Raw genomic sequence first — 11,852 nt, 5'->3', positions numbered from 1 at the left:
TGCATTAAAGCTGGCTTTTCATTTTCGTGATCTCATCATTCTTGTCTCAAAATTTGCTACTGGATTAGAATGTGACAGTTTCTTCCCACTAACAATTCGCAACACGCTTTTATTTTAATTAGCTCTCTACTTTCAACTTTAACCACAGTACTCACTATTACTTTAGTCTTTCTAGTCGGTAGTGTACGTTAGTGTTGCGTTAGTTTTAATGCTTACTCATTCATACATATCTTCCTAGCAACTTCCTTTGCCATACATACTTCGACATACCTATATATATCACACCATACTTTAGCATTCTCTTCATCCTATCCTTAATCAAAATTAATCAAGATTCACAAATCAACAACAATATTCCATGGCATCCTCTCTCAAAATTCTATACCTAGCCCTCTTTCTCTCCCTCTTTGGTTTTTCCTTGGCAACGAGTCGACTCACCGAGTCGACTCAGCCTATGACCTTCCAATACCATAAGGGTCCTCTCCTTAATGGCAAAATTCAAATCAACCTCATTTGGTATGGACAGTTCAAGCCTGCCCAACGTTCCATCCTTTCTAACTTCATTACTTCACTTTCTTCCTCCCAAGTTGAAGCCCAACCATCTGTTGCCACGTGGTGGGATTCCATTGCCAAATATCACCACCTTGCTAATCCCAAGACAAAAACAACTCCTCTATCACTCTCATTGGGAAAACAAGTTATAGATGAAGCATATTCACTTGGCAAGTCCTTAACCAACAAACACCTTATAGACCTTGCATCCAAAGGTGGTCAACAAGTCAACTCCATCAACATAGTGTTGACTGCATCTGACGTGGCAGTTGATGGGTTCTGCAGGAGTCGTTGTGGGACCCATGGATCATCTTACATCTCTAAAAACACTTCTAAAAAATTTTACATTTGGGTAGGAAACTCGGAGTCTCTATGCCCGGGTCAATGCGCATGGCCCTTCCACCAACCCATTTACGGCCCACAAAGCCCACCATTGGTTGCGCCCAACAATGATGTGGGCCTGGATGGGATGATTATTAACTTGGCATCACTTTTGGCAGGAACTGTTACAAACCCATTTGGAAATGGGTATTACCAAGGCCCAAAAGAAGCCCCACTTGAAGCAGCTTCAGCTTGTTCTGGTGTGTATGGGAAAGGGGCTTATCCTGGTTATGCTGGAAACCTCTTGGTGGACTCCACTACTGGTGCTAGCTATAATGCTAATGGAATCAATAAAAGAAAATATTTGCTCCCTGCTTTGTATGATCCTACCACTTCTTCTTGCTCAACTTTGGTGTGAAATGTTAAGACTATTTCAGATGAAACAAACATATGACGCATGATAAGTTTTCTTCAATGTATAGATACTACGGTACTGTTATAGAAGTTTTGTAATGTCGTATAATTAATTTTATTCAATTTTGTATAGTTGTTTTTGTCTAGATATAATAAAAAGTACTACAAGTTTTACCTATACCAAGCCTACGTGTCAAGTGTTGTTTGGAGAAATCGAAATTTTACAAAGATAGATTCAGCATATCAGGTAGCTTTGTTCTTATTACCCCTATTATAAGTAGAAGTGTTAGTTGGAAAACTTGGAAAAAGAGATATCACAAATAGAATAGAGAGAAAGGAGTATTCATTGTAATTAAAGGGAAAATATGTGATTTTTTTTTGTTAGTCTCAACTGTACAAGTGTGGGAAATAATTGTGTTAACCTATTGTAGGTTAACCTGGCATTCAATATATATAGTGTATATAATACATATTTATTACTATGAAAGTACCCTTCTACCCTTTACAATATAATATTATCCCTTTACATATAATATTATCCAATACACCCCCTCAATCTTTACGGGGTGAAACAACGGATAGATTGGTACGATGTTTAGTAAATAAATCAGTAGATAGGCCTTTAGTAAAGATGTCTGCAACCTGAGACTGAGTAGGAACATGTCGAACAATAAGACCTCCCTTGGCAACCATTTCTCGAACAAAGTGATAGTCAACATCGATATGTTTGCTACGATCATGATGAACTGGTTAGCAGTGAGATAAGTAGCAGAGACATTGTCGCAATAGACAATCACAGGACGAGGAGAAAATGGCCAATGTCAGCAAGAAGTTGCTTGAGCCAAATGGTTTCTGCAGCTGTGTAGGCAATGGCCCTGTATTCAGCTTCAGTGGAGGACTTGGAAACAGTAGGTTGCTTTTTCGAACGCCAGGAAATAAGATTCTTCCCAAGAAAAACAGCATAACCAGTAGTACAACGTCTAGTGTCAGGACATCCTGCCCAATCTGCATCAGAATAGGCAATAACAACAGTAGGAGAGCTGCTGCTATATAAATAAAGTCCATAATCCAGAGTTCCCTGCAGATATCTGAAAATTCTTTTCACAGCATGAAGGTGAGTAGTACGAGGAGCATGCATAAACTGAGACACCATATTAACAGCATAAGCAATATCAGGACGAGTCATAGTTAAGTACTGCAATGCACCAACCATACTACGATAATCTGTGGATCAGCAAGAAGTTTTCCATCAAGTAGAGACAATGTTACTCTAGAGACAACAGGAGTGGTAACTGGTTTAACAGTATGAAGATGGAATTTACGGAGTAAATCAGAGACATACTTATTTTGAGACAAAATAAACCAGAGGAAGTACGCACAACCTGCACACCTAAGAAGTAATGAAGATCCCCTAAATCCTTCATAGCAAATTGAGAAGAAAGAACAGAGATGAATTTGGCAACAAGAGGAGGACTACTACCAGTAAGGACAATGTCATCAACATATAATAGAAGAATAATGAGATGACCACGAATTTTGAGAGTGAACATAGAGTGTCACAACTGCTGCACTTGAAACCAAAGAGATAAAAAATTGCTAAACCTGGAGAACCAAGCTCTAGGAGCCTATTTCAACCATAAATGGACTTACGAAGACGACAAATATGAGTAGGTTTAGATGGATGATTAAAACCCGGAGGTTGACGCATATAAACCTCTTCATTGAGGAAACCATGAAGAAATGCATTTTTGACATCTAACTGACGAATAGACCATTTAAGAGAAACAGCAATATTAAGAACCAAGCGAACAGTAGTAGGTTTAACAACAGGACTAAAGGTTTCAAAGTAATCAATACCTGCCTGCTGATGATTGCCAAAAACAACAAGTCTGGCTTTGAACCGCTCCACAGAACCGTCAGAATGATATTTAATCCTGTAAACCCACTTACAACCAAGTAAATTCTTATCATAGTTGCGAGGTACCAACTCCCATGTGTCATTTTTAATCAAAGCATTGTATTCATCTAACATAGCTTGACGCCAACGTGAGTCTTTAGAAGCTTGTTTGAAATTAGTAGGTTCAGATTCAACAATTTCAGTATTTAAGTTCATTAAGACACGTGGTTTAGACACTCCATCTTTAAGACGGGTAACCATGGGGTGGTGGTTCACAACTGGGGGAGACGGACAAGGGGAGGGATCGGGAGACACCAGACTCAAAGGTGAGGAATGGGGAGAGGCAATGGGGGGAGGCTCGTGTCGAGGAGACACGGGGGACAAAACCGTCGCACTTGGCGAGCCAGCAAGAGCCGGCGAGGCTGCTGGGCGAGCTGGCGAGGTGACGGGAGATGACGGCCCAGCTAGCCTAGGCTCGGTAGAGGACGAGGCTGGCTGCCCGGCAGGCGGGGGAGACGGGGAAGCAGGCGTGGTCGGATAGGAGGCCCGAGGGCTGACATAGGCCACGCTAGGCGAGGGAGATGGGACAGCAGACACACTAGCAACGTTAGTCAAATTCCAGTCAACAGTGAGAACCAAAGGGGAACTATAAGGGGCATTCGACGCTGAGCCAACTAGAGCACGGTACGGAAATTTATGTTCATGAAAAAGAACATGACGACTAGTGTAGACTTTTTGGGTAGTAGGATCAAAACATCGATACCCTTTATATTCCAATGCATATCCAATAAAAACACAAGTTTTCGATTTAGGTTGCAGTTTGTGATTTTTAGAGTTCAGAAACAAAGGAAAGCATTCACATCCAAATGTTTTCAAAAATTGATAGGAAGGAGGACGATGAAATAATTTTTCAAAAGGAGAGACACCCCCTAAAACCGAGCTGGGTAATCTATTGATAGTGTAAGTGGCAGTATATGATGATCATCAACCCAAAATTCCGCAGGAAAGTCAGAATGAATAATCATAGTACGAGCCATTTCAATGATATGACGATGTTTGCGTTCTGCAACACCGTTTTGAGCTGGAGTATGGGGACAAGATTTTTGAAAAAATAATGCATTGTCAGAAAAATGTTGAAGAAGAGGAGAATTATCAAATTCCCTTCCTCCATCACTTTGAAATATTTTAATTTTGCAATTAAAAAGATTTTCAACCATGTTTTGAAACATAAGGAATTTAGAATAAGCTTCCGATTTTCGACGTAAAGGATAAATCCAGGAATAGCGCGAAAAATCATCAACAAACACAACATAATATCAAAATTGATTTGACAAAACAGGAGATTGCCAAAGATCACTATGAATTTTATATAATGGATATGTAGAAATATGTTCAACAGAATCAAAAGGTAAACGATGTATTTTTCCTAACTTACATCCTACACAATCATCATGAAACTTAGAGGTACATGTGATGTATTTATTTGAACATAAACTTCCTAAAATGCTAGAAGATGTATGATCCAGACGAGCATGCCACACGTCACCCGACTCCTTAATGGCTAGGAAAGCAGGAACGGAAGGCTCAGGAGGGACAATGCTGGGCTGTAGAGGGTAGACACCTTGCTTACTGGTTCCCTGTAGCAGAATTTCCCCCGGCCCGTTATCTGGTCCTTAACATAAATAGAATTTTTATCAAAACTCACAACACAATCATTTTCATGACACAACTTGTTAACTGATAATAAATTATGTTTTAAATGAGGGACATGACAGACAGATGATAACTGGAGGGGACGACTTGCAGTGTGCAAAGTTAATTTTCCAGTACTTTTAATTGGGAGTAAGGTACCATTACCAACTAAAACAGAACTAGACCCAGTATAAGGAGTTTTAGTAGAAAACGTACCATCCTGAGGAGTCATATGAGATGCAGCTCCCGAATCCGGGTACCAGATTGAGTCATTAGCTTCACCACCAACAGACAGTGCAGCTAAGGCTCGAGTGAAACTTTCTGAGGATGAGGGAACAAAGCTGGAATTGAAACGCTGGGGACAATAGGCAGATTGGTGACCTGGAAACCAACACAAACCACATGTATCGGAAGTAGGGGTAGAGGTAACATTGTTACTATTTGATGAATTACTCCCTGCAGACGACAAATTATTAGTAATATAATCTAGGCAAGGCATACTATAGGATGACAAGTTAGAAAATTTACTTATACCATTTGATCGTCCCCGATTACCATTGTTGTTGTTTCCTTCAGAGCCACGATTATGATTGTTTCCTCCATTCCCACCATTATTTCCACGACCATTCTGATTATTATTTCCCCCACGATTATTATTACCCCCTCTGTTTCTGTTATTTCTTCCCCTATTTCGCCCTCCAGAAGTAGCCTGGGAGGAGGAACTTGATCCAGAACCAGTAGATTTAACAGCAAGTAAGACATGATACGATGATGGATCAGATGCATCCTTATTAGAGTGTAGTAAACGTTGCTCATGAAGAAGCAACTTAGGCCATAAATCATCAAAACTAATGGGGAATGGATAATGCAGCAGAGTGGTAACGATGTGCGCATAATCAGAATCACAATCCAGACCAAACAGGGTGTACTGAACTAAGTCCTGGTTCGACACAGGACACTGAATGGCGGCGAGGGAATCAGCAATCACTTTAATATCACGCAAATAACCATCCATTGTCTGGGAAGCAGTCTTTTTAATACGAGTTAGACGTCCCTTTAATTCCATTGATCTAGCCATACTAGCATGCATAAATCTAGTTTGTAATCTAGTCCAAATTTCCACAGAAGTAGATAAATCATGCACATCTACAAAAATATCCCTAGATAGGATGGCAAAAATCCAGGATTTTATTTGTTGGTCCACACGCAAATATTCATAGAACTGATGATTAGGGATAGAAACACCATGTTCATCAATAATAGAGGCAGGGGGAATAGAAATCGTGCCTTCAACCATACCAAGAAGTTGATGGGAAAGAAGCAAACAGGTAATTTGCATTTTCCATAACAAATAATCCTAAGGGGAAAAGAGAGTGATTGTTACCAGATTACTGAGATTTGGCGCCGAAATTTGTGGAAGGGCAAAGAAAGAGGACGAAACTGCCGGGGAGGACAGCATGGGGCCGCCGGAGAACAGAGAGGAGACGCCGGCTGTTGGCGTGTTGGTGGCGGAGGCAAAACCCGACGGAATGCGCGGCATGCTGCGCGTCGGGGACGGCGAGGTGGTGGCTGGGACCGAAGAGAAACCGAAGGAGCCAAACGCAGGGGAGAAAAGCTGCGTTGAAACTGACGCGGGGTAGGCGACAGCAAATTGGGCCGGATACGCAGCAGCGGCGGTGGTCGGAACTTGTGGCGTGTGCGTCGGGATGGCTGTGGTCAGCGCCGGCGAGGAAAGAGGGACGCCGGAGGTGAGCGTGGCAGCAGTGGACAAGGCAGCGGAAGAAAGCCCATAATCCATGAAAAAAAAACGTACGTGAGGTTCTAAAAAAAAAATTAGGGTTTTGGTTTTTTTTTTTTGTTTTTTTTTTTTTAGGAAAACCTAGGCTGTGATACCATGTACAAGTGTGGGAAATAATTGTGTTAACCTATTGTAGGTTAACCTGGAATTCAATATATATAGTGTATATAATACATATTTATTACTATGAAAGTACCCTTCTACCCTTTACAATATAATATTATCCCTTTACATATAATATTATCCAATATCAACCTCAATATTGGACCCCTAGAAAATGTAGCCCCATGTTGTAGACCTTCTTGCACATACCAAAATCCGATGTTGCAGCATGTTCTCTCCGTTTTTTTTATTGCGACATTGTTAAATGCACAATAATTTAGGTAATGTCACTTTCAAACTTTTTAGAGTGCACTTTTTGACCCATTTAATGTAAAATAATAAAAAAGTGAAAATTTGTAGTACTTTTGGATGAAAAAATAGAAAAAACATATATAATAGTATTACTTTATGGTGGGTCAAGTACCTCAAATAACAAAAGTTTAAACAATGTAGCAATTAAAAATGAACATCCATTTAAGGAAAATGTAGCAATTAAAAAAAACGGACGGAGTATTGTGTAGAATGTAGTATTGTTTACTTCTTCTCCGTGTCAAGGATCTTTTTTTTTTTGAAAAGCAAGTTATCATAAAAGAGTTAAAGGTTCATACACTCCGCAAGATATGTGTTCATACAATAATTAGGGGGTGGGAAAATTCTAGTTATATTTACACTATCATTACTAATACGACAATTTTTACCCATCCCATCCGCAATCTTGTTGTGGTTCCTATTGCAATCCTTAATCTTCACATTTGAGAGCTCTGTCCATAGTTTTTTTTTTCATTCACACGATACACTCATATATTTGTCAGAGGAAACCATCACGATCACAAAGAAGGTTAATCACTAACGTAGATTCAGTATATCAGGGTCATTTTTTAGATTATTGTGGCTTTGTTGTAGCAAAATGAGGTTCCTATTATAAGTATAAGTGTAAGTTGGAAAACTTGGGAAAAGAGGTATCACTAGACGTGGGCATGGGCCGGGCCGGCCCAGCACGATTTGGGCCCCAGCCCAGCACGAGCTTGCTCGAGGCCCGGCCCGGCCCGTTGTCCGCTACGTGGACCGCGGGCGTGTCACAGTCAAGAAATTTTATTTCTGGCCCGAGGGCCGAACGCTCCTTTCCTTTGCTTTTTACCCTAAAACTGTCAAAAATACAAAAATACAACATAAAACATGGGCCGCCCACGGGCTCGTGGGCCTGGGCGGGGCCGTGAACGAATTTTTAAAATTTCAAGCCCGGCCCGGCACGGCTCGCCACTCATGGGCCTGAGCCCGGCCCATGCCCACCTCTAGGTATCACTAATAGAAGAAAGACAAAAGAGTACTCATTGTAATTAAAGGAAAAATATGTGATTTTTTCTAGTTAGGTTCAACCTCAATATTGGACCCCTAGAAAATGTAGCCCCATGTTTTTTTTTTTCCATATGAGCCACGAAGGCAGTACAAAGTACAAAGAAGGGGAGGCGGAATCGAACCTGTGATTTATCCTTCACAGCACCTTAATCTTAACTACTAGGCCAAGACATCCTTGGTAAATGTAGTCCCATGTTGTAGACTTTCTTGCACATGCCAAAATCCGATGTTGCAGCGTACTCTCTTCATTATTTTAATTGCTACATTGTTGTATGCACAATAATCTAGGTAATGTCACTTTCAAGCTTTCTAGAGTGCACTTCTTGACCCATTTAATGTAAAATAATAGAAAAAAGTGAAAATGTGTAGTACTTTTGGGTGAAAAAATAGAAAAAACAAATATAATAGTTTTACTTTATGGTGGGTCAAGTACCTCAAATAACGAAAGTTTAAACAATGTAGCAAATAAAGAGAAACATCCATTTAAGAAAAAACGGAGGGAGTATTGTGTAGAATGTAGTATTGTTTATTTCTTCTCCATGTCAAGGATCTTTTTTTTGTTGAAAAGCAAGTTATCATAAAACAATTAAAGGTTCATACACTCAACAAGATATGTGTTCATACAATAATTAAGGGGTGCGGAAATTCTAGTTATATTCACTAGGGGAAAAAACGGAAGGGCTGCGGTGCAAGGGTTGCATTTTTCTAAAAACGCAGCCCTTAATAGTGAAGGGTTGCGGTTAGCCCAAAATCCGCAGCAGTCGATGCAAAAACGCAGCCCTTTAAGTAATAAAGGGCAGCATTTTTTAAAAAAGCGCAGCCCTATAAGTAATAAAGGGCTGCGATTTTGGGCCAACCCGCAGCCCTTTACAATTAATTCTTGAGGACTAATGGGCTTAGGTTAAAACAATGCAACCTGCGCTTTATAATCAATGAAACTCTCTTGAAATACTAAATCACACTTCGTCTCTTTGAGCGACCCTCATCTTTTCTCTCATCTTTCTCTCTCCTCACTCTAACTGGGTCTCCCTCTCCGACCACAAACTCCTCTTCGCCGACTATAGCCGCCGAATTCCGGCGATGCTCAACCTCCTTCGTCTCTCGCCGGTATTTGCGCACACCACCAGACCTAGTTCTTATGATGATATACCAAATCACACTTCGTCTCTTTCGGATCTCATGTTTTAAGGTGATTTGGTATATCATCATAAGAACTAGGTTTGATGGTTAAGGATGAAATACTGACTCAGAAATGAAATTTTTTGAGCATTCCCAGAAAAATAATACTCCTCAAATTTGTCAATTTTTGTTACGAAAATACAGTACGCGCTAATTTAGTCCCCTGTGGTTTAAATGTTACTCATAGTTCTAATAGACTAATATATAATCCTTCTCTGTAGCCTGTGAATCTGTTTAGTTTATAGTTTCAGTTTCATCATGATCTGTAGTTGCCATGTTCGTTTTTTTTTATTTTCGTTTTTTTTTTTTCATTTTCATTTTTTTCATTTTCGTTCATTTTTCTGGTTGATATGTAATTTCGTTTTTTTATTTTTCAGATCAATAAATTTGACAATAATTTTTTTTTCAAATCTATAAATTTCGACTGTTCTTGTTGTTATGTAATTTTGTTTTTTTATTTTCGTTCGTTCTTGTGGATATATAATTTCGACTATTATTGTTGTTCATTTTTTTAATAGTTAATGCCTTAAATTGTTCTTTTTTTTACTGTTAATTGTAATTTGATGTTCTTGTTGATTGTTAATAAATAATTTCGTAAGCAGAGGACAAAACAGGATAAGTAAGCCCAATGTTGTTGCAAATGGTTGAACCACGAACCAGATAATGTTAGTGCGTGGCAGGGTTTGAACCATGAGCGAAATGATGTTTCTAATGTTAAAATTGTTGAAGTTCCAGATACACCTGTATACTTGGAACATCGTGCGTTGTTTTGGCCAAGTCCCTTGTAGTTGCGCTCGGTTTCGCTCGCTCTTAGTGGTCGAAACTTGGAACTAGATTGGTTGTGGATCTTGAGAGGCATGGACTGGGTACCGTTGGACAGTAGACACCATGAGAATAGTATATAATAGTGGACACCTTCAAATTCTAATTTGATGTTCTTGTTGATTGTTAATAAATAATTTCGTTTTGTTTGTTTGCTGATTCGTTTTTTGATTTTTCCTGTTGTAAATTTCTTAATATATTTAGGAGTAAAAATTGCCAAAATTTTTTTTTGTTTTGGGTCAAAACCACAGCCCTTTGAAAAAAGAAGGGTTGCGGGTTTGGGCCTAAAATGCATCCCTTCGTTATGAAGGGCTGCTACGGAAAGGGCTGCTGGCCAAAAACGCAACCCTTAGGCCTGTTTTAATCGCAGCCCTTTCGTTTTTTCCACTAGTGATTTGCACTATTATTACTAATACGACAATTTTACAAATCTCATCCGCAATCTGTTGTGGTTCCTATTGCAATCCTTAATCTTCACATTTGAGAGCTCTGTCCATAGTTTTTTTCATTCACACGATACACTCATATATTTGTCAGAGGAAACCATCACGATCACAAAGAAGGTTAATCACTTGTAACCAATCCAAAAATATTATAGTCGCATGGATGTTATATGATTTTGCAATTTGGAGACCCATTTCACTGGTCGCAGTTCTGATATAAAGGATCCACAAGCGAAGGTTCAATCGCTAAAACCCACAATCCACTTCCCTCTATTATCTCTCACTACCTCCCACCCCAACATATTCACGGATATTTGTGAAGGAAATATCAACATGTACATAAAACTTACGAGACTCTTTGGTAAGTGAGGCTGAGCATTTCAATACATCATCCTAGTGTTCTTAAGAGTGCCAAAGGCTTAGGCCCTAAATGATGCGAGAGCCACATCTCACTCAACTACTACCATGGGCTATACATAAACAGTTAAACACACATCCTTTGAGCATGGACAAATCAATTTCAACGCTTCAACGAGTGAATTAACCACGTTCGATCTGCTTGTGATGTAGTTTTATCAATGCGAATTACCTTACCAATTTTAGCTCCCACCTTGTTGAGGAAGTTCACATCAAAATATTCTACAGCTAGGTTTGGAATATGTACCAATGTAGTGAAAAATCTCATTGGACTATCATCAGGGACAAAATTTGGTATCCATTTTCTAATAGTAAGGTAATTATCATCGATCATCAGGGGCCTTGTGTTAATACGTAATTGTAATCTCCAAGGTTGTTGAACCTAACACTGAAATATTTATGACTAATATTAGTGAGAGATAAGTCACCTTTCAGACTCCATCTTTTCTTGAGTTTACGCATCAAACCCATGTAACCCACACTTCCACTAAACATTCTGATGATCGATGAACTTTTCCATGGTTGACGCATTCGTTTTTTCTCTTCCTTTATTAGCAAGATCACTGGACATCTCTCATCCTGATCAAGTTCCTCAGGGATTTCATCATCATTTAATGTATCTTCGTCATTCTCAATATTGATTGTTGCCATATCTTGTTCCTTTTGAAAATGGGAGTGTTCTTTCACCATATCTCTGGATGAGCGATTTTCCTTGGCATGAGATTTTCAGCTATTTCAATACGTTGTGGGATGGGGATGTCATGCTTCGACACCCCATAACGACATCTTTGTGGACTGAGCGTTCGAAGATCCAATTTGTAATTTTCCGTTTTGTTTTTTTATTAGATCGAACAAGCTG

General features: G+C 39.4%; 1 protein-coding gene across 1 annotated transcript; it reads left to right on the top strand.

The window, feature by feature from the left end:
• Positions 1 to 289: 289 nt before the first annotated feature.
• LOC104891989 (protein EXORDIUM) lies at positions 290 to 1,465 on the top strand. Its single transcript, XM_010677788.3, has one exon. It carries the CDS (start codon positions 359 to 361, stop codon positions 1,289 to 1,291), a length of 933 nt encoding a protein of 310 aa, XP_010676090.2. The 5' UTR covers positions 290 to 358; the 3' UTR covers positions 1,292 to 1,465.
• Positions 1,466 to 11,852: the final 10,387 nt, after the last annotated feature.

The sequence above is a fragment of the Beta vulgaris genome, chromosome 1 (genome assembly GCF_026745355.1).
Source record: "Beta vulgaris subsp. vulgaris cultivar EL10 chromosome 1, EL10.2, whole genome shotgun sequence".
NCBI classification, from domain to species: Eukaryota; Viridiplantae; Streptophyta; class Magnoliopsida; order Caryophyllales; family Amaranthaceae; genus Beta; species Beta vulgaris.
Note: the sequence above shows the minus strand (reverse complement) of the source record. Positions and strands in the feature narration are given on the sequence as shown.

Coding starts and splice junctions, on each gene's coding strand:
- LOC104891989 (XM_010677788.3), top strand. CDS start 359: ATGGCATCCTCTCTCAAAATTCTATACCTAGCCCTCTTTCTCTCCCTC.